Source organism: Athene noctua, chromosome 1 (genome assembly GCF_965140245.1).
Source record: "Athene noctua chromosome 1, bAthNoc1.hap1.1, whole genome shotgun sequence".
Taxonomy (NCBI): Eukaryota; Metazoa; Chordata; class Aves; order Strigiformes; family Strigidae; genus Athene; species Athene noctua.
Genome location: NC_134037.1, coordinates 30,274,112 through 30,297,910, shown reverse-complemented (window position 1 = coordinate 30,297,910; position 23,799 = coordinate 30,274,112). Strand labels below are relative to the sequence as shown.

General features: G+C 40.9%; 1 protein-coding gene across 2 annotated transcripts in view; it reads left to right on the top strand.

The window, feature by feature from the left end:
• The first annotated feature begins 4,757 nt into the window (after window positions 1-4,757).
• The window catches only part of KHDRBS2 (KH RNA binding domain containing, signal transduction associated 2), a 382,788-nt gene continuing 363,746 nt past the window's right edge, over window positions 4,758-23,799 (top strand). For both annotated transcript variants that reach the window (XM_074922510.1, XM_074922518.1), the window contains exon 1: window positions 4,758-4,947. In XM_074922510.1, the coding sequence (XP_074778611.1) occupies window positions 4,857-4,947 (91 nt within the window). In that variant the 5' untranslated portion in view covers window positions 4,758-4,856. The remainder of the gene's footprint in view (window positions 4,948-23,799) is intronic.

Here is a 23,799-nt window from a genome sequence, read left to right as displayed (position 1 = left end):
TCCTTCCATGGTATTTACTCTGGGTCACTTTTTCAGTTACTTCTTCTTCACAACATCTCAAGAATGCTAAATATGAAATAGAGTTGTAACAGACATGATTTTGTTTGATGTTTGTTTTGATGAACTAAGAACTTGTAATGCAGGTATCATAAAGCAAGTTATAGTATAAGCTAAAATTCTTTGTACACCTGGAACTCACACTGAACTCTTCTGGCATCCTAGGCTCACCGGGTACTATTTAATGTGTTGAAAGGAAGTAAGTACTGATTCAATTTTTAACTGAAGATGTTTTATATGATTTATATAGATTAAGAACTAATCTGTATGAGTTCTCTAAGAAAACCGATGTTTATTCAGTTGTATGAGTGGAGAGATCAAAATTCTACTGAAATCAGGGACTTGCTATGGACACCATTCAGCTGTGGGTTGGACCATATGGCTGAGTCTTTTGCTGTGCCAAGGGTAGTCTGAAGGTGATCTATAGAGTTTTTTGTACTTGCTGATGCACACTTCCCTTCTGGAATGTTTGGCAAGGTGTCAGCAGTGTGGGGTGCTGCAGGGGTGACCTCTATTAGGAGAGGGCACAGCCACCGCTGGCCAAAGCCCAATAAGTTCTCCCAGTGTGGTTACATGGCAACAAGCTTCGCACTGATAGCTTGTGCATGTTCAGGTGCCCCATTATCAAACAGTGAAGCAACATGGTCCAAGGACTTGTATCCACTAGCTAGGGTGCAGAGATCAGATGAAGTCTGGATACAGACAGTATCCCAAGAAGGAATTAAATAAACTAATCGAGTTGGGGACATTCCCTCTTTCTTGCACATGTATTGATGCTTTTTTATTCCTTATATCATCATTTATAATTCCACTTTAAGGGAAGGATATGGTTAACATAGATGGTAGGAGAAACTCCCTAGCTTTTATTCTGATCTGTAGTCAGTTCAGGAACCAGATAACCCTTATCTGTAGTTAAGCAAGTGAAACAGAGGAGAAATTTGAAAGCAGAAGGAATTTCTGAAATTGAAAATGCTTGGCAAATCTGATATTTGGTGTCTGAGGTCCTAGGTGTACTCTCACACACATAGATAACTGTGCTGATTTAAATTATTATATTGACTTTAATGTGACATGTCAGAAGGGTAAATCATTGTCATTGTGCTCACACTGACCACTCATTCTACTGCATATTCTCAAAAGAATTCATAATTTTAAATAAGCACTTGAAAAGTTGGGAGATTTTCCTGCAATTGTTTGCTTCTGCTTCCTTTTGACTTTAGTGAGATATGATAATACATGTGTATTTAGTTGGCACTAGCAAAAATACATGATTGTGACCTGTTCTATCTTCAAATAAGCTATAGTCTGGCATGCTGTGATCCACTTCAGTATCAGACTTAGTAATAAAATATAGTACAGATAAACTTTAATTTGGCTTGACACTTCAGACTAAAAAGTTGTAAAATGTGTCTTTGGTTTTTAGTAGCTATGAAAAAAAATTGATCTCCAACTAGCAATGAAGTCATGCTTGATGTCATTAGAGGTCTATATTTCCTGTTTGACAGATTTTAATGCTTTTTTTTTTTTTTTTTTATAATGAGGTATAAGTTACAATTCAGAAAAGCATCTCAATGGTTTTGCAGCTTAAGTATCACTGAAAGTCAATTTAACTTTATAACTTTGGAAAAAATGAAGTGACAGGAAACTTGTCTCCATCTACTTTGCTGTATGAAGTTGTGCAAGCAAACCTGCTCTCTTTTGACCAGAAAAAATGACTTTGATAAATGTAACACTTCCCACTGTTTAATAAACTTAAAGGTGTTTAAATCAAAGCTTCCTCTGATATAAGTAGGGTAAGTACAATTAAACAGACTAAAGTAACACTATTCTTCTAACACCCCAGATGGAAAGCCCCCCAAACTTGTTTTCCATCTACATGACCATACGGTGTGTTTTGAAAGCTACCAGACCAGGATTGCTTCTGAATGATGATGGCTTAGATTTGTCTTGAAGGTGCTTTAGGTGAATACACCTATCACCAGTCTTATCTCTGTTTGAACTGAGGGGCACCAGCCTGAATTATTCTGATGAACAGAGCTGCAGAAGTATGATCTGAAGGCACAGACGATCTCTCAAGCAAGACAGTCCAGAGCTGTGTTGCAAACAGCATGCCATTTTTTGCTACAATGCTAACTGGGAAAGAATAACTATTCCTGCGGTAAATTGAATCAGGGTAAATTATTAATAAAATATCTTAATTCTATGAATCTCATTTATTTATTTGTGTTTTTTTATTTTATTTATTTATTTATTTATGTTAAAAGGACTGATGCCTTCTCTTTATCCCCACACCCAGCGTGTAGCGAAGCTGATTGCCAATTAAACCTTTCAGTTCTGCTGTCAATCCTCTCTGCTTCTTAAGTGTTTCACAAGTTTCCTAAAATCACACTGTTTTCCTGTTCCTACTCTGTTTCTCAGCAGGGAAGATAGTTCTCAGGTATTTTATTACACACACACACGCACACACACGGAAATACTACAGCACATTGGACACTGACATTCTCTACATATTCTCGTAAATATTTGTAACCCCTCAATTATCTGCGTGCTGAGTGGAAGTTGCATAAAGGTTGCCCGCATGTATCTTAGGATTTTGAAAACATCACATACCAAATTCTTATGCAATGGCTGTACAATGTCCCCAAAACCTTGTGCATGCCCTCACAGAGTTTTTGTATTGATTTTTACCTTTTTTTTCATTCCTTAATCCTCTGGAGAAAAAAAAAAAAAAAAAAAAAAAGAAAATTCCAAACACCAAAAAAAAAAAAATCTTGAGATGAACAGTAACAGGTGATTTACAAACGTATTATTGCAGCAACTATGTCATTAGAATAAATACTAAGTTAGTAGTCTTAGTGGTAAGTACTAAGAAAGAATTTCACAACGTGTTTGCTCTTGTAGTCCTACAAATGAAGTTTTAACGGCTTAAGAGGAGTTAAGCATCTTTTGTTTACTCTCAAAGTCAAAATGCGCTACTAAATTGTCTGCTGGGGGAAAACCCTGATAAATATCACCTATAGTCTATGTATACTCTGAGCTAAATTCTAATTAAAATCAGTTGTATTTAGTCCAGTTGTAGACATTCAATTGCATTTAACTGCTTTAATTCTGTGATGTGGGGCCGTGGGAGCTGCAGAGAGCAGCTCCTGGGGGTGCAGCGCGGCATTGCTCGGCAGAGATGAGCCCTTCTCCCCAGGACCGCCAGGTACCTCCCGCGCTCTCGCCAGCTGCGCGCAGCAGCCGCGGGCAGTCATCTTCGGCACACGGTGTAAGCAGCCGTGCCCGGTCGCTGGTGCTGGGGTCACATCCCCGGGGGAGACGCTGCCCCGCCGCTCCAGCGCAGGCCCGCGGCCGCTGCGGCACCCCGTGAGCAGGGCACCCCCTCGGCGCCGCAGAGGGCGGTCGGGCCGAGGAGCTCGGGGAGCGCGGCGGAGCGCGGGGAGGGCGCTCCGTGCTCCGCGGGGCCGTCGGGGCGGGAGGGCAGCGGGCAGCGGCGGGCAGCGGCGGGCAGCGGCGGACAGCGCCGCTTCAGCACCGCGGAGAGCGCCCGGCGGCCGGGCGGCGCTGGGACCGTGCGTGGACGCGCAGCGCCCGCGGCGTCCCAGCCACGCACACAGCCGAGACACGGCCACGGCCACGCGCGATCGCCGCCGCGCAGGCGCGGCCACGGCACACCCGCCGCAGGCGCGGCGGCACACTCGCGCGCGGGCGGAGGCACACGGGCACCACGGACGTGCGGCGGCAGAGGCCCACGCAGAGGCCCACGCAGAGGCCGCCGCCGCGCACACGCGTACGCGCACGCGTAGACGCACACTGAGACACGCGTGCACACACAGGCACAGGGGCACGAACCCACCTGCACGCTCTCGTGCAACAGCTGCAACACCCAAACCCAGACGCCGACAGACAGACACACACACACAGAGACACCACACGGTCCCCCGCACCCCCCTCGCGCACTCGCACACACACTCTCACACGCACAACACACACGTTCGCGCTCCCACCGACACCCCCAAGCGCAGGCACAGCCACACACAGACACACGGCGACACCCTGGCACGGACACACACGCACACGCACACGCTTCCCCGTCCAAAACCACGGAGGCGCGCGCGCACACACCGCACGTGCTCACGCTGCCGCGGACACGCGGAGCCGCACACGGGCACACGCACACCCGCGCGGGCACGCGCGCACCGACACGCGCACACCGACACACCCGCGCACACACAAACACACCCGCGACCCCTCTCACACGCTACGCCCGCCCCGGCCCGCCCGCCCGGCAGCAGCCAATGGCACGGCGAGTCTCCGCTTGGGCCCCGCCTGGCGGGGCGCAGCCACCAATGGGAGCGGGCGGGATGGGGGTGGGGCGCGCCTTGCCCCGCCTCCCCAGTTAAGGCGGCCGGTGGGAGCGGGTCGCCCGCTGGCGGGAGGGGCGGGGCGGGGCGGGAAGGCGGCGCCAGGCGCGCGGCGAGCGGCACGCGCCGACCCGCGCACGCCCCAGCCCCCGCCCCCGTGAGGGGGAGGCGGAGGCGGCGCCGGGGGCCGCCGAGGGCAGCGCCCCGCCGCGGGAGGGGCGGCCGGCGCGGGGGGCGCGGCGCGGCGCGGGGCGGGGCGGGAGGCGCGGAGGCGCGGCGCGGCGCACCTGCCAGCCGCGGGGCGCCGAGGGGGGCGGCCGACAAGGAGGCGGGCGACGAGGAGGCGGGCGACGAGGAGGCGGCCGAGGCGCGGAGGGAGCCGGCGCCCGCCCGCGCAGCCCGTCCCGGCGTGCCTAGGCGCCGCGGCCCGAGGCGATGGAGCAGGAGAAGTACCTGCCCGAGCTGATGGCAGAGAAGGACAGCCTGGATCCCTCCTTTGTTCACGCGATGCGCCTCCTGGCCGACGGTAAGGCTGCGCTCGCTCCCGCCGCGGCCCAACGGCCGCCGCGGCCCCGCCGCTTCCCCCAGCGCGGGGCGCTCCGCGGGGCGGGGGCCGCCCTCCGGGTCGGCGCTCGGCGGCCCCGGCCGGACGCCAGCGAGGGCACCCGGGTCTCCGGCCGGGCGTCGGGCCGGGCCGGGCGGCGGCGGCGCGGCCGCGTTTCCCGCCTCCCCCCCCCCCCCCCCCCCCCAGCCTCGGCGCTGGAAGCGGGGGGGGCGGCTTGGCCACGCGCGGGCGCGGGGAGGCGCGGAGCGACGCGCGTGGCCCCCGCCTGCGCCGGGCGGCGGCAGTTCGTGGGGGCTTGCGGGGCCACGGAGCCGGCGCCGGGCTCCGCGCCGAGGGGCCCCTCTGACCGCGGCCCGCGCCTGCCCTCGGGGCCGCTTCGGGCAGCGCGCGCCCGCCCGCGGCTGTGCGCTGGGGACGCGCCGCGCTCGGTCGGTGCCGGCGGGAAGCGCTGCCGCGGGCCGCCGCGTCCTCTGGGCAGAGGCAGATGCTGGCTTCTCGTTAAACTCGTCGCGTCTCGGTTCCCGTGCTTAAGTGCTGAGGTCTGTGTGGTGCTGCCGTGATGCCGTCAGTGTGGCACTGCTGCGGTTGACTGCGCGGTGTCGGGCACGGGTTGGATGCGGCTTATCAGTTTCATGACACTGGTTCATCCAGGGCATGGTGATTTTTTTTCTCGGCTTATGTGTGTGGTGATTCAGAATATAAGCCTTGCAACATTTTGTTATTTACTGTCATTCACTCTGCTTTCCTTCCTTCGGCTGAACTAGTTCAATTGGAGATTCTGTAAAAAGTTTATAAATCGGTCTGTCTTTTAATAACCGCTCAGTAGAGTTATTGAGCGTGGGCCTTGGCGGTGCAGCATTTCAACTTTTGCAGAAGTGTAATCCAGTAAACTCCGCTATACTTTTTCTGAAGTATGTAATACTCAGTTTAAAAATTCCAGTAAAACTTGAAACCTCATGTCAAAAAAAAGTAGTAAAAATTATGCATAAATAAAAACAACCTGTCAAGCCCTTAAATGAGACTAATGCAAAGAAATGTATGGTTAGGCTCTTGAGAGAGTCAGAAATTCAAACTCCCATTCAGAGGTGGTGAATAATTTCAAAAGTTCTGTTATGTCTTATGGGAAATCATAACTAATTAAAACTTACAATGCCAGCAGTAAGTGTCTTCTTCTGTAAGCAGTCTTTATATTGTCTTTCCTTAATAAATGTTTTATTGATTGTGAGTGAAGATACTGAGTCCAGGTTTTGGTAAAGTGCTTCGGTTTGATAGCTTGGAAATTCAGTATGAATACCAACATGTTTGGTACGCTTTTGTCATAGCTACCTTGCTGTTGAAGAGGCAGCCATGTTACTTTTTATAGTTGTTTTTCTAGTAAACATACTATAAACAAAGACTTTATTTCTTAGAGGGATGGTTTTGGTACCTTGCAGTTCGATCTTTTCCCAGAGGGGGGAGGTATCTACTGAGAGTCTGTATGTTTGCATGGGAAAGAGAAAATGCACGAAAGACAACATCGAAAACGTGCAAAGTAAAGTTAAAAAAAAAGGAGAATAAAATAGGTGATTCTAGGGGTCAAGTCCATGTGGAAATTGCATTTTGGGCAATAGTGAGATTGAATAAAGGATTGGTTTTCTCGTTCCTTCTTAGTATAACTGGGACTACATATCTTTTAGTGGATTTTTAAAAGATGAAGGTGAGTTGTCTCTAGGGAATGCTGATGTCAGATTCACACCAGATACCTGGCATTATCCTTCAAAACACCATCTGTCAAGCTTTCTAGAGATTTGGTTTAGAGTCTAACATATGATGACTGTTAAAACACTTTAATCGAGGTAAGAGTATAACTACTTGAGGAAACAAGAATTAATGCACTGGTTGCTGCTGGGTATAAATAGAAATGTATAGAACTAGCAGAATTATTTTTGGGTGCAGGAAGAACATAGGACAGTGGTGCAAGGATCTCTGTAATCTCTAGGATATATCTATGATGAGCCAATGCTTCCAGACTCTGAATTTCTGTTCTTTATAATACATGACCAGCTACATATGTAACAATAGCAGCCAGGTGTTATTTTTATGGCATACTAAGTTTTTTTGATTGCTGGTAGATTTTGTATAAAATGTGTAAGTGTAGATTTGAAGGGTTTTGCTTCAGAGATGAGAGCCTCAGGCATTCGCTCTGAGTTGAAAGTGCTGTGATTTTTCATGTCAGTTGCTAGAACCAGAGGTTGAGAAGAGACATGCTGCTGTGTGAAACTGCAGAAGGGCACACAAGTGATAGGCATTCCAGAAATACGATTTCAATTTACGACACTGGATTTACTTGTAAAGATAAAACCCAATGTTTTTCCCCATTAATGTTTTTTTTGTTTGCTTTTTTTTTTTTTTTTGTGTGTGTGTGTGTTTTGGTGTACTTAACCTATTTTAAAAACAACAAATTACTTGTGGCTTTAGTATGTAGGTCTGTGTCTCACAGGTTGACCTGTGTCAGATGCATACTTGAATCAGTAGCTATTTACCCCTCACCACTGAGGGATGAATAGAAATTACTTACTTACCCCTTATCTGTGTTAGAGCCTCCATGATGCAATGTGTGGTGAAACCCACAGAAAAGGGACATTTCCCATGGCAGAGAATTTACATACTTACCAAACAACACAAAGAAAGGTGACAAAAAAGGTATTGGCACTTCCTAGATACAAAATGTAAAGGCATAAAACAAATAATTTCTCTAAAAATCACTGAGTGAATCTGTGATGGATTCTGAAAATGAACTCAGTCTCTAAATTACTAATTTAATGCCTTAAACAGAAGATACTTTATTTCCCCCTGGGTCATTACCTGTTTCATATAGAAGTAGCTCCTACATGATTATTGCACTATTAGAAATGGAAAAGCTATTTATAAGTCATCTCTTAGAAGAATTTATAAAGTGTGAATCGCTGGTGACATTTACCTGTCTGTATTAGTTTATTTGGACTTTTACAAAATGCATTGAACATATTTATTCTGATAATATAATCTAGTCAGCAGTGAGAAAAGAAGGCCTCTTTTAATTGTAATAGGTAGCTCATCTCTAAAGAATAGGCAGATCTTCATCTGCTGGAGAGGACTTTTCTCTGTTAACTGAACTATTTTGTGTACCAGTCTGTTATAAGAGCTGGAAGAAAGAATTACACTGTTTCATGGATAGTTTTAACAGATTTTAATGTAAACTGGTTACAGGTAGTTATTTTCTTGGGTAAGATAGTACTAGTCAGGAGATATCCTGATCAGTGTATGAAGTCAGATAATGCTTGGTCAGATGAAAAATGTCAAAAGTGAAGAGTGTGTTCTTGAGCAGCATCTTTTGTACTGAACTTGTGCTTATGCCACAGCACACTATAAAGCTCCAATGTGAATTGAGAGCCTCTCAGTTCTAGTGCTACTTCCTACTATGGTAGCTCCTGAGCTGCCTCTGTGTGTTGTTTTGCATGTATGTAAATATTGATTACTTTGTGTAAGATGTCTATGATTATGGATATGAAAAGAAGTGTGTGACTTTAGCTGTGAAGGATGTAGAAAGGTACGACTGGCTGGAACTGTCTGGTGGTTCAAAACTTTTTTTTTATCACTGTTATTTTTAATAAGCTAAAGTGCCAGCTAATTGTCTATATACTTTTGGGGACAAGTGAATTTTATATATATGTGTGGCTTTAATAACATACTGTGCAAGATATTCCAAAGCCAGTTATGTGTTTTGTAATACGGACATAAAGGAAAAAGACCTATTGGAAGGAGCTGGCCAAAGTAAGAGCATCTCTCCCCATGGAAGTATCGGCATTACTTGGGTAATGAGGTAGCTAATTTCTCTCTATGTAATGACAGTACAATTGACCTCAAACTTTCAGTTGGCATTCTGAAGGCAATGAGAATCAGGCCTTTAACTTTAATCTTAAATCTCTAGATTATTCCATGTGGCATAGCATGAGTTTGTTAAACCTCCAGTTGTTTCAATTAGTCTCATATAGCTCAGCATCATAAAGCTCCTTGTAGGACAGGATATGATTATTCAAAAGGTATATAATTACTTAGCCTTTACACTCAATGAACATTAGTACAGTCTTTCATAGAAGCCTGCAATAATTGTTCTATCCAGTCTGAAAACTGTTGATGGAATGCAAATTAATTTTGTCTTATGTTCAGGATTTCAACTAATATATTGGCTTATGTGGGGGTTTGGATTTATTTGGACTCCTGCAGATTCATTTGCTTTTCATATAGAAAGGCAGATTTAGTTCATAAGTATATATTTCTATTAGAAACCTGGGACAATAATAAGGTTGCAGTATCGAAGTTGTCTTGGCAGTATAGAATATGACAATCATAGCCCAAGATGTGAAAGGCTGTTGGTCAAGTCTGTGACCTACTGAAGTCAGGCCTCTGATACTTTCTAATTTTTATCAAGTTTTCCATTGAAAACTACTTGTGGAAAATATACTTTCCAATTTATTAGTTTACTCTGTCTAAACAAAATAAGATTAATGTATAATATTAATGTGTGAATTTATATTAATGTTTATCTGTAAGTGGTCACTTTTCTGGCAACTTTTTTTTTTCCTGATGTTTACATCAGGTGAGAAGAAATCTTTGTTCAGAAAATAGTTTGTATTAATCATTGTTTACTTTGCTGTCCCCAGTGTAAAGAACTGGAAGATTGACTCCGGAAAGACACTAATGTTTAGAGCATGTATTTGAGATATCTTGGTTTCATTAGAAATTGGATTTATGTGTCTACATTTGGATACTTTTCAAGAAGAAAGGAGTAGTGTCAAATCAAACTCTAGATGAATTCAAATTACTTATGATTTCTATAAAGCAGTGATGCACTAGGCATTACAGACGGTTCAAAGCTCACTAAAATTAATGGCAATCTTTCTGTTGCCATTAGTGGGCTATCAGGCAGTCATTATACAAATATTAGCTGCATCAATCAGTGTATTATATCTTAGTAAGCATGAAAATCAGTAGAATATACTACAGGTTTTAGAACTGACTGAATTTTGAATTTTTTTTTTTTTAAAGGGGAATACGTTTTTTATCAGGAAGACAAAATACTATGAAATGTTAGAATGAGTATAACAAAGCAACCTTTGTGAGTGTTTATGTTGACTCTAAGTTGTTAGTCATAAAAGGTGGGCTTGCTTAAGAGGAGAAAAAAAAAAGATGTGATTAAAGAAAAAAAAAATCTCTCCCTTTCAGACATCTGAAGCAGTTTAGGACCATTTGATCTGTGATCTTAAAAAATATGTACTTTGAAACCCAGCAAATTCTCTTGCAAAGAGGGAACAATATAACCGAAGGTTAGATTCTGATACCCTTGTGTAAAAGCAAAAAAGATAGTGCTTCATTCTTTAAATGGTGCTGCTTGAATTGGTGGAGCTGCTTAAGGCGCAATTCAGTGTGAATCATAGAGTTTAGTACCGACTGTTTAAGGGAAGGTCAAAGGCATTTGCTGAGGCTTATCTAGATGGCTGTAGCCTCATGAAAAGAGTCTGCTGGTGTTTGGCAACATGAATGTTTTCTTTGGAAGGAGAATAGTGTTTATTTATCCTAGGAATTTTTTTAGTAAATTTCTTTCATGTTTAGTCTCCTTGGTGTATTAATTTTGGGAACACCTACTGTAGTCATCCATCTCTCCTCCTTTATGCCTAAAGGAGATATTTTTAAACTCAATAATTTGGTAAATTTATAATATTTGCAGTCAGTATAAGAGAAGGCGGGATAGCTGGATAGCTGAGTAGAAAACCCCAGTCAACTTGTGAACTTCCCAAGCACTGAACACCCGTGTAATGTGTAGAATAGAGTGGCCATTCCTAACCAGGAGGTGGCATGGTTGGGCTCCACATGCCAAAATAGAGCTTCATATCCTAGCACCTTCTGGGAAGGGGCTAGTCTGGCCAACAGATATATCCAATTCTTGTACGTTGGATGTATGTTTTTCTCCTTTAAACAATATGCAGATAATATATACTGACAACCAGATTTGCTCTAGCATGCTGAGCTTTTTAATAGGCTATAAAATCCGATATGATCCATAGTGACCAGTGCTTAAGCCTCCTAAGAAAGGCTGAACATCTGCCTAGTCCACCAAAGCAATGCCATGAGAGTAAAATGGTTTCTTTGTGACACCTGAGGCCGTGGGTTTCAAGCTCAAAGTATCAGATATATTGGGTCTTATTTTTGAATGCGTAAATGTTGCTGCTGTTTGATAGTTCCTCTCCAAGCTTTATTGAAAGTAGGAATACATCATGCCTTTCTGTGCTTTGCAGCTGTACCATAGGCTAAACATACTGCCTAGATGAAACAGTGTTTTCTTGACCTGCAGGGTCACTGCAGTTACCCGGTGCTTCAGTTCAGGGTAGGAGTGCCTTTTCAAAAACAAGCAGGTTTTAACTGTTTCAATTTAAATCTCTCTGCTCCAACAAACTGCTGAATTTGAAGAATTCAGTGTCCTCGTGGCTGACCTCAGGATATACATTCTTCTTTTAAAAAGCTTTGAGAGTAAATAAATAGTAAGTGCTTTACTCAAGAATTTGAGGTGTTAATAAAGGAAAAAAAATGCTGCTTTGCAAGCTGTTCCTGCCTAAGCAGCATGAAGGTATGCATTCTTCTTTTTCACCTTGCATTTTTCACTCCTTTGATGGATACTGTAGCACAGGGTTAGGAATATCATCATGCTGTATCAGAATAAGTGAGGAAGCAGACAGTTTTTAAAAAGAAGTGTGTAAAGTAGGGAACTTCAATGATGCTACACAAAAGTGTAGACTTTGACTGTATGTACAAATAAGGACTATGCAGTCTAACCAGAGAAATGGAAAACCTTGACACTTGGGTAAAGGTCTGAGGTGCATAGTACATGGAGTTTTGACTTGTTTCTTCCTTGTACTATACATGTTCAATTAATACCTTCTAAAACTTTCATCTAATGCTGAATTTCATTCTAATCTCTGAGATCTCTAAGTGAAAAGAGCTTTATAAGAAATGTATATTATTCTTACTAGTTTTAATACCAAATTATTCTTTTTAAATTTGCAGGCAAAAATAATCCTGGGTATTACAGTTTTCTGTAAATCCTGTCATATTTTAATTAGAATCCTGCTGAAAATAAGTACAGCTATTTCCTTATCCTAAAAAGGACTAGAACTAATAAAAACTATGAAGAAAATCATCTAAGACGTTCAGCAGATTAAAAACCTCCAACTCCCCCCCCAAAACTCATGGAATAATTTATGTCTGTACCTGATTTTGCAAGTTTTTCTGTTAAAATGGAATTTTTTAGTTTGAATACTGAAAAATTTATCAAGTGAAACTCATAGTAATGCTAATATGGTAATACTAAAGATCATCCACATTTAAGTAAGATAATACAAAGTTTTGATGGTCATATATGGCTGCGTGTGATATAACCAAAGGCATCTTTAAAACTTCAAATGCTCTGCTGGCTAACGGGCATTCCTGTTTGTTGTTCTTGGGTTAGCATGAATCCAAAGCCTAAAAGACACAGGGCGGGTCACTGCTGCCCTTGAATTTCTCTGCACCTACTGAAGTGTTCATTGGATACCCTAGCATCTATTTCTTGTTGTAAAGGTTGTGCTGAGAGATGTAAACCTCAAAAGCTTTTGATTTATAAAATACTCTGAATTCTGAGAATTGATGTAGCTGTTGGTAAAAGTAATACTTCATGCTACTCTGTAAAAGATTTATTAAAATCTTCATTCCTTCTTTTAGCTCAGTTTTTTATCTGGAAGGAAAAGAGTTCTACTTTTATAGTGGAAGCAGTTTGGATTTGCTAACTGATGAAGACAGGTATGTCGTCAGTAAAAGCAAAAGTAGGGATCAAAGCCTCTGGCTCAATCAGTCAACCTCTGAAGAGCAGCACTGTGAATTAGAGGAAAAAATAGTTTTCCTAGGAGGTGTGAACACTGGAGAGAGAAAACAAATCCCTTCTTGGAGTATTCCCCTAGTTTAATGCTCTCTAGGATTTGTATGTACGTTTCAGTGCTCTCTTTCAAATGCTTAACATTAAAGAACTTGCCCTGCGATAGGACTGTGTATGTTTTGAAAATGTTTTTTTGGTGTTGAAAAATTTAGTTACCTTCTTACCTCTCCCTGTGTAAATTTTTATGCTCTGTATTTCTGATAATGTAGGCTCATAGTGCCAATTTTTCTGTGTATTTCTAAGCAAATTTTGTCTTTGCATTTTGTCTTTTTTTGAGACTGTGGTAAGAACTTCTTGGTGTTGTCTGGGGGTTGTGCCATGTATCCTTGGGTCAGAGCATGAGCTCTAGCTGGGGAAAGAGACATTATTTTTCCTAAATACTTAGGACTGTGCTGATTTGCTGCAGCTGTGAAGCTGGCTCCCTGACTTTGCAATTTGCAACATAAACTGATTTATTTTCCCTGCTTCTGCTGAAATAAGCAGCACCAAACTCTTAAGTGACTTACTGTCTTTTCTGTTGACGTTTGAAGGAATGATGAAGTGAAGGAGAATTCCAAGAGACCTTTTTCCCTCTCTGTCTTCAGTTCAACAGGAAGATGTAGAGTTAATTTTGGTAAAGGATGCTTATTATCCTGGTAAAACAGGACTGTAGAGCGATCTAATAGATTTATCTTTCGCACAGATACATATTTGCAATTATTTTACTAATATTTGTATGCAAGCTAGTGGGCTTTACTTTAGTTCATCGTAGAATTTGATTCTTTCCTCCTCATACTTGTAGATCAAGTTATGCTCAAAAGCTGTTGTCTGCCGTGCTCAATTCTTATATTATGTGGAGTCTTTTTCTGGATCCTACACACTCCTATTTAACAAGAAGATTGTTCTGTCTCTGTAAATACACTATTGCAGAATGTCCTATAATTCATTATAATTCTATTTCATTTGTTAGGGGTATTCCGGGTGCTGTGTTGCTACTGTTACTGGGGTGGTTGGTTGGTTCTTCTTCTCTGCAAATGGTTTAATGAAGACACCAACAGATCAGGTTGTGCAAAATCCTGTGAGAAGTGTTTTAGTGGTCAGTGGAAAAGCCAAGAGATCAGTAGATGTGATAGTTTAAAGCCCTGCCAGGACCAGAGACCACGTTGCCGTTGTCCCTCCCCCATCCTCGGACACAAGTAGGGCACAAACCCCAGGTTAATATAAGAAGAAATTTAATACAACAGTGTAATAAACAATCTGAACAACAACAATAGTGATAATAACAACAACAAACAGTAACAACAGTAAACAAGACAAAAGTTATACAGAGAAATACCGCAATGGATACAGACAGCCCGCCGCGTGCTCCCTGCGACCAAAGCCGCAAAGGAAAAAGCTTCCACGCTGCTGCACTGGACCTGACATCAGCATGGTGTGAATAACCCTGCTGGAGATCCCTTCCCCCTCTCTGCTGGGGAAACTTAACCCTGTCCTAGCTGAACCAGGACAGTAGGTCAGCAGGGAATTTGGGAAAACAGGTGTTTATGTTAACTACTTTGTTAATTTTTCCAGAAGACTAAACTGTGAGGTAATGTGGTTATGCAATAGTTTATGTTGAGTTGCAAGGGAGAAGAGAAGACCAAGTGTTTTAAACTGCTACAAAGATTTTGAGATAATACTTTTTTAATAAGGAATGTATGTGCTGTCAACTCTCTGAGTGCTTGTGGTGGAAGTGTAAGGAGATGTATTCATCAGAAAATGGAAGTGGACCATCTTGATTTAGACACAAAGCGTGAGCTTGATGTGGTTCTGCATCTATCCAAGCACTAAAGTCCTGAGTAAAAGATAGACAGAAAATAATTAGAAGCTAATACCAAGTTTTGGCTGCAACTCTTCTGTTCTTGATGGTTCATCTCTGTCCCTTCTCACAGTCTTTAAAGGTTTTTTATAAATAAAAAAAAAGTAGCATGGAGAGAGGGAAGAATGGTGGAAAAGGAACAGAAAATGCATAAAAGGTGGAAAAAGGAGAGAAAAATAAGAGAATATTGTAAGGCGATAATGGAGTAGCAGTACAGAAAAGGATATAGAGAAGAAACTTAAAAGAAAGAAGTGAAGAATTAAATTCTGGTTTAGCAGGTGTAAAATGTTGTTACTTTAATTCTAAGAAAGTGATGAAAGCTAGAAATATTGAACCCTTAAGGACTTCTGGATGCTTTTAATTAAGTTTTATTCAATTAAAATGGATAGATAAAAGTAGCTGCTAATAAGCATTTGAAAATGCTGTCGGTGATTTAAGAAAAATTGAAATGAAGTTCAACTATTTCTGAAAACCTTCTGTGAACAATTACATGAATTTGAAACTGTTGTATTTCATGTGTTCAGAGACACATTATAGGTGTCTGCCCTATATATATGTTTTAAATTATACAGTAGTTAAACACAACAGTCTGTTTTACAGAGATGCTCCCAGTTTTATGCTAAACAGAAGCTGAGATCTGCCTTGTATTATATTTACAGTCCTGTGGAATACTATGGTTAGCCAGTTAATAGTTTGTTTATGCTTTTTATTTTGAAAGGTAGTACTGTAACATTGAATGGAATGAATTTTTAGGTATGGAGTCTCCTTCTTTCTTTTCATAGTAGAGCCTTCACACTTTGGATTGGAGTGTACTAGTGTCACGAGGTGTGAACTTGGACTTTGATTTATTTATGTCAGTGGTCTTCTCATTGCAGATGAGAAGGACTGCCCAGATTCTGCTGTTTCTGTGCTGCTCTTTCAGCGTGTTCCTTTGCATTGCCTTCCCCTGGAAACTGACATCTCATCCAGCCTTCCTGTAAGCAGCTAATGTAATTAGTGAACTTGCCCACCTTCAGCCATTTCCATTCTGTTTTATATTCTTTCACTATCCTCGGAAGCTCTATGAAGAGGAGGAGGTGTTTTATTTTTTCCATGGAGACATCAGCTGGGAGTAAAGGTGGCAGTTTTACTGGAGAAGGATGTCAGAAATGTTGAGCAGAAGGCGTTATGGTGAGGAAAAAGGCAGGTGACTGGATAGTGTATCTTTAGGACAGGAAAGGATTGGTTGGTGCGGGGAACTTGGAAAGACAGAGTAAAGCACAGGGAAGATGTTAGAATGAAAATTAAATTGGATACTTTTTTTCACCTTTTAAAGGGCATAATGTTTATTGAAGTGATATACTTCACTTGCTATATACGCATCCATGCAAGCAGAGAAATAGTTACTGGGTGTATATATATTTATATATTAAAATCATATTTTATGTAATATTTAATATATATTGCATATATTTTTTCTACAAAAAATGATGTACATAATAAAATAGCAGTAGAGTAGTGCACTACCTTATAGAAATATCTTCACTTCCATCACTTGATTATTCATGTTTTAGGCTGTAACCCTTTGTCCATACCCCAGTGCATGGATAATTCAGTATAACACTGCTAATGCTGCTTTGAAAAAATGGTTTTCTTATGGTGAGGCATACATCAAGGATGACTGTTCCAGAAATAATGACTGCTCTGTGTCTTACATCCATAGAGATAAACTTACTCAGGTGCTGGTATTTCCAAGCATTCTGATGTATCCCCCAAATTAAATGTAATTCATCTTCTGAGAGAAATGTGGTTCAAAGTATGTGAGTATTACCACACCTAGAATTACTTAATAACTTTTTAGGACAAGGATGAGATGATGTTGAATATTTTGTTCAGCATCATGGGGTTTCACAGAAGAACGGTGAGATATGCCAAGATGTTTATCGAGTAAGTGTTCAGTTGTGGAGACTGCAGCTGACTAGAGAGCAGCAACCTTCACAGTGATGTGAGCACCAATTCACAAGCAGCACACTGTCCTATGTCCTTAAAGCTAACTTCTGTGCTATCCATAAACTGAAACAAAAATTTTGGAGGTGATAAAACCTGCTTCAAACTGCAAATAGTAAAAAGATTACGTAAAGCAGTGGATTAAAAAAGGAGACTTGATTGGCAATTCTGAGGTAAGATTGTTATGCCATCTTTTGCATTTTACTAGTTTGCACAGTAAAAGAAAACATTTGGCATGATTCTGGGTCATTTAAGTTTCAGTTAACGTTAATTCTGTCATCTTATGTAATAAATGTAATTAAAATATATAAATGCAGATTTTATAACACATTGGAAGGCTAGATTACAATTTATTTGTGGTAGGGCTTTTCTGACTGTCTTTAGCACTTGCAGTATTACTCATTAAAGGGTAGTTCAGGTTCATTCAGATTTAAAACGAAGTGGAGTGAAAATTAGGAAAGGATACAATGCAATAAGATTCCCCCCACCCCCCCGATTGCTTAGCAGACTACTCTAGCTGTCAGAGATGTGAAATATGTGGCCTAAACGAAATTTCAGGTGAAATGTTTGTCTTCTGTTGCTAGCATTGATATGTGCTGCTTGCACCTTGTTTGTGAGACAGGTGTATTCCAGTGTAAGCACTACAGTTTTATTTCCCTGGGTTGTGTAGGTCAGCCTACCTGTTGGAGTATAGGGCTATGCTCTTGCCTCTCACATGCTTTTGTTTGTGTCTCAAGAAAACAAGAGTTTAGCATAGAGAAGTGATGCTGCGTGTTGTGCTCTTGTCCCAGCATTGAGCTGGATGAAGACCAGAGCTGTGACTTAAGGACAGACTTAACCAGTTTGACTTAAATGAAACACTGACCACATCTAGCATTCCAAATCAGATTGTGGTGTTTGTTCACTTTTCTTATATAAATTACAATCTTGGGGGATAGATTCCTTCATTAGTTTCTGCCAATGTGAGCCTTACTGCTAAGAATATTTATTGAATTGTTACCTGCTGAAATTTTCTTCATGATTTGTGCCATTCTTTAACAGTATTGGCTGTGGATTGGAATCAAACTTCAGAACCGTTTTAAGGGGCATATTTTTGTTTTAATTTTTTTCACTTTTTTAAAGTTGAGGATATTGAGTATTTGAGATTTATCTTAGGTCATACTTCCCTATACATTACTTAACAAAACCACTGAATTGTGGCCTACTACAGAACATCCTATATCAGATACAGCAGTTTAATAAACTAATAGAATTGGTAGGCAGGGTCACATTATGCATAGTAGCATCTTCTCATTATGCTATTTCAGTAAAGGGAGGACAGTCATTTAGGAAAAAAACCCAGCAAAGTCTTACAGCTTTATGATTTGATTTTTTTCTTGCCCTCCTCAATCAACATAATCAGAATTTTGCCCATGGCATTTCTGAGTGATGATTTTTTCATATGACAACAATAAGGGTGTTTTCCTTCTGTTTGACCTTTTTTGACATGGGCTACAAGCCTTAGTGGTTTCCTCAATACAAATATGTTTGATAAATTTCAACGGATATTTCATAATATGTAGTCATGGTGATGTTCAGGTATGCCTTTTATCTCAATTTCTCAAAAAGATATGCTCTCAGAAACATGAATAAAAATTTCCTTTTGTACAAAGGGCTTTACCTGAAGTCCTCAAAGTGCTTGAAATTAATGCTTTACCTTATTATAGCAGGTGAAAATTTATTCTGCCAGCCATCTTGCAATAAGCATTTTTCTCTTCAGTAATACTAGCAGTAGGAATCCCTGTTTCATGTGAAACCACATTATTTATCAATTTTGCATCACTTCTTTCCTCAAATTCTGAAGAACTGAAACTGCCAGAACTTTCCAGACTGATTTATGGTTACTTTTAGCCCAGATCACAATGAGAACTTCTGGTTTGGTATTTCTGTCTCCTATTGAATCCTGTTTACATATAGTAACACTTCATTTTTATTACACCCAAAATACAGAAGCCATTGGATCTTAAATGTTGTAGGTGGGCTATTTCAGTATTCCTCAAGATGTTGCATGGCCATTTTGGTCATGTTTATTCCACAGTACTTGGAAAATGGAGATTGTTTCACTACGCGCTTTCTTTTCTTGTTACTCCATATTTAGATTTGCTTGTTGTGTACTTAGTACAGGAGGAGTCAGCATTGGTTGTTTCAGAGGGTTGGATGACGTGTGACATTGTTACACAGTTCACTATCCCAAGGCATCTTTGTACCATTCCATTTGTCTTGTGGGGCACACAGCTTTGTTAATTGTCTCTCTCTTAGTGATCTCTGTTCAATTTACTGTGTTAATTTTTCTCCTGAACATCCTACATTTGCTTCTCGAGGCTTAACTCGGCTCTCCAACTCTTTCCAGGGATGTTCCAAATCTTTGGGGATTTGTGTAGTTTATCTAAATGTTGTTGTCCTCAGCCTCATAAAAAGGAATCTTCCTGGGAGACACCAATAGATGTATTGTACTTTTGGGTTGTTTGCCACAGTATGTAAGTTCCATGTTGTTTTAACTTAACCTCCAGTCTCCTCCAAGCTGAGCTTTGACTTCTCCATAGAGAACTCGTAGCTACAATCCAAAGTGGGTGGATTTTTTTATGTGCCAAATTCAACCTGTTTCGCTGAAACCTAATACTAAGTCTTCAGTCTTCTGAGCACCCTTCCGTAGATTCGAATCTTACCTAATGATGGTTAGTCTTTCTACTGTTGAAAAACCTGGTTTTCATCTTTAGGTAATATTTGCATTGTTCTAGATTGTAGATCTTCGGTTATATTTTTCTACACTGTTTAAAAGGAGTGTAGTATTCTTCATTTCCAGCAGCTTCATGTTTTCTTTCCTTTTCAGAGTTAAATGAAAGCTATTAAAAATTTCATAAACTTCTGAAGGTGGGTTTTGGGGGCTGTGACCTCACTGACATTTTATGGGAAAAATACCTACTTCAAAACTGTTTGATATTCTTCTTGCACTATAGAAAGCACTGAGTTCTATCAGAGTCCAGGAGTAGTGGAATTAAGTATAACAGTATTTAAGAGGATAATAAATGTCAAGTAAAAATGAGTTCAGATGTTGCTTAGCTCAGAACAGAAGGCACAGATAAGAAAACCTGGTAAAACTAATAGGAAAAAGCCTTTTCTAAAAGATGCCACTAAAATTCCTAGGAACGAAAGTCAGTGAAAAGCTGGTTATCAAGTGTCTGTTGTGTCAGACTTGTCAGATGTCACTTCAGTGCCAAAAGGAATAGGCTTACAATTGGATGTTTTAGCAGCATATATGGGGTTTGTGCATGAGGAAAGACTGCTAAAAACTGCGTCAGGACTCTAGAGTTAAATGGCTACTGTATGCTGAATTGCTGTCCCAAGTAACTCTTCTCATAGAATCCTCCCAGAAAGCTGTCAGCTGTTCAGGCTGCCCATACACTGGGAATAGAATTTAACATTACTGTTTGTTTTTTTAATGAAAAATTGAGCTGTAGAACAAAATGTTAAATTTCAGTCACACTAAGAGTGATTATTCCTGCTTTGCTAAAGCTAGTTTTCTGTTTGAATTTAAATGTTTGAAACATTTTCCATGTTGCAGTATTTCATACAAGTTTTTATTCTTTTTAAAGTCGAATAACAAAAGGTAGATTTAATCTGTACTTTTAAAGTGGGATATTATACTTTGTTAGCCCACAATACAGTTTATCAAGGGAAATAAATTGAGCCACACTTGAATGTTGTGGGATTTTTGCTTTGAGGGTATTTTGTTACTTTCCTGAGCTCAATCATAAATGTGAATATATTACAGATATTATTGTGGTATTCATGTCATCTGAGACAAATTCTTATTTTGAATGAATTTTGATTACAGTTACCTTAAACATTTCCCCCCCTGACAAAGTCTAACTTCAAAAATACAAAACTTTTCTTAACTACTTTGGTTTGTTTGTTTTGGGGTTTTTTTTTTTTTTTTGAAGGTGTTAATAAAAATTCTGTATCAGTTTAGCAAACAATTATATAGTTTCACATGGGTGTCAGGCATTATGCCAAGTACAAGGTCCTGCACCTGGGTTGAGGCAATATCAATACAGACTGGGGGATGAATGGATTGAGAGCAACGCTGTGGAGAGGGACTTCGGGATATTGGTGGACAAAAAATTGGACATGAGCTGGCAGCATACACTTGCAGCCCAGGAAAAGAATCATATCCTAGGATTTGTAACAAGAATCATGGCCAGCAGGTCGAGGGAGGTGATTCTCCCCCTCTATTCCACTTTCATGAGACCCCACCTGGAGTACTGTGTCCAGCTCAGGGGACCCCAGCATAAGAAGAACATGGACCTGCTTGAGCAGGTCCAGAGGAGGCCACGAAGATGAACAGGGGGCTGCAGCATCTCCCCTGTGAGGACAGGCCGAGAGAGTTGGGGTTGTTCAGCCTGGAGAAGAGAAGGCTCTGGGGAGACCTTATAGCAGCCTTTCTGTATACAAAGGGAGCTTTTAAGAAAGATGGAGAGAGACTTTTTACCAGGGCTTGTAGTGCCAGAACAGAGGGCAGTGGTTTAAAACTGAAATAGTACATTCAGATTGGACAGAAGCATACCTTTTTTTTTTTTACAGTGAGGTTGGTGAGACACTGGGACAGGTTTCCCAGAGAAGTTGTGGATGCCCCCTCCCTGGCAGTGTTCAAGGCCAGGTTAGATGGGACTTTGAGCAACCTGATCTTGTGAAAGATATCTGTACCTATGGCAGGGCGTTTAAGGTCCCTTCCAACCCAAACCATTCTATGGTTATTGCACCATTCATTTTGGGTCAGTTTTTCCAACAGCAAAACAGAGAAAAATGTTTACACATTCCAATACAAAATGTATTAATCGCAGGTAAATGCTTATAAAAGGCTTTTTAGATCGTTACAAGTTTGCAGAAACTATAGCCTAGTCCTCAATTTGGCTAAAATACAAGGAAAGGCATAAAGGCTCTTGGGCCCTGGTGTTGTTTAGTGGCCAGCATACATAAACAGAAGTTTATTTTTTGTACGGTTGTACTTCTTAAATGCAAGCATACCACTGTACTTATCTCTGCATCTATATAAGCATTTGTCATACATATTTTTTAACAAATGAAACAGAAAAAGGAATTGGAGTTTTAGAGATGAAGAGTAGAGGCACTGAGAGATTAAATTACTTGCGCAAGGTCATAGAGGAAATCTGCGACCAGGCTGGGAACTGCTTGTAGATCTCCTGAGTCCTGGTCTACTTCCTTTTCTTTGGAATAAGCTCTCCTTTTCACACAAGATAAAGGATTTTCCTGTTACCCTGTTGGTCTTGAGTAAATCTTTAATTCTGTAAGGTAGCTGGCTACTTGGTTGCAGAGGAGCAGGTATCCTGCTTTTTATCACATGCACTACTTCCAAGGGCCTCAGCCTTCCATAGCTGTGAATGTATAAGCAAAAATTCCTTCTAAGGTTCAGGATTACAAGGAAAACTTTTTTTTTAAAAATCTATTATAATTACCTCTTTTTTTTTTTTGGTGAATGTTACTTTAATATATTTCTATATTGTTTTAATTGCTTCTTATGGAAAAATAAGGAATCTCCTCCTAACAAGTGGTAACAAACAGCAGCAGAAAAGAAAGAAATGGAATGATCAAGGGTAACTTACAGATTGTAGCACTATTTTCTTCTACGTGTAGTTAATAATTTAATTAGATATATTATAATATTAGATAGTATATTATAAAGATTATTAAATACTAGGAGGAGTAAGGCTTTACCAAATTATACTATTCTAAATCTAAGAATACTGTTATGGATTCAGGATCTGGTCATAAGGGGATTGCACTGTACAATATTCAGTCACCTGAATATTGTGGATAGCAGTACAGATGCACCACACTCAATTTAAATTTGCAGTATCTGTTTGGTCCTTTAGTCTTCAGTGTTACGTGCATTATTTTATTGTTTTGTTTTGAAACTGCTTTGTGATATGGGCTGCCTCAAACAGCTATCCACTGAGGAACACTCCACTGAGTAGTGGAATTCTGGTAGAGAATATAGTGTGTGAATAAGTAAACAAGGTATTTGGGGCATGTTTATTTCTATTTGCCACTTGACTGAAAGCAGCATGGTTTCTTCAGTGGTCTCCAAAAATACATTCTTGACTCCTGATTAGGTTGCACAGGTGGCTTCTGGTGTCTCTGCCAACGTGTGGAGGCAGAGGACATAACTCTCTTTTTTAATATAACAACACAGCCTTTTCCAAAGCTTAACAAAACCCAGTATTAAATAATATCCTTAAGTTGGAAAATTAAGTAATTCTTCTATAATGATTTATCATTTATAAGATTTTGCTAAATAACACAGTGCTTTTCAGTAAAAGCAAGTTCTCTTAACTCTGGAACTGCTGAGAGTATCTGCGTTATATTGCTTCTGCTTTCAACTACAGTTCGTGCAGCATGCTGCCAGCGATATCAAAGTGAATTTAGATTTTTAAACTGAAGTATTTTGGAGCTCATCACTTGCCAAGATGTGATTTTTTTGGATACTGTGGTTTGGTGTTTTTTTTATTTCTAACACCAGCTTTGTTAATTATTGGGACGTGTCCTGGTTTCGACCAAGACGGAGTTAATTTTCATTGGAGTATTTCATACCATGTGTCATGCCCAGGGGTTTAGGTGGGCAGGCTCTCTCTAGGGCTTGGGCTTACATTGTCTGCTCCTCCTGTTGTTGTTGGGGGGGGGTGGTCGGTGCACTCAGTAAGCCACTGCTGCATTTTACCCATTTCTTTTTGAACTCACTATCTTTACTGTTGTTCTCTTGTTATATTTAGTAAATTCTTTCTTTTTATTCAACCTACAGATTATTTTCTTTTTGTCCCTCCCCTCTTTCACCAGAGCGAGGAGGGGAGGTGAAGGACTGGCCATGTGGCATTTGGCTGCCGTCTGAGTTCAAACCTCCACGGTTTTTTTTTTTTTGGTGACCAATGTGGGGCACTGTTGGGGTTTTTTT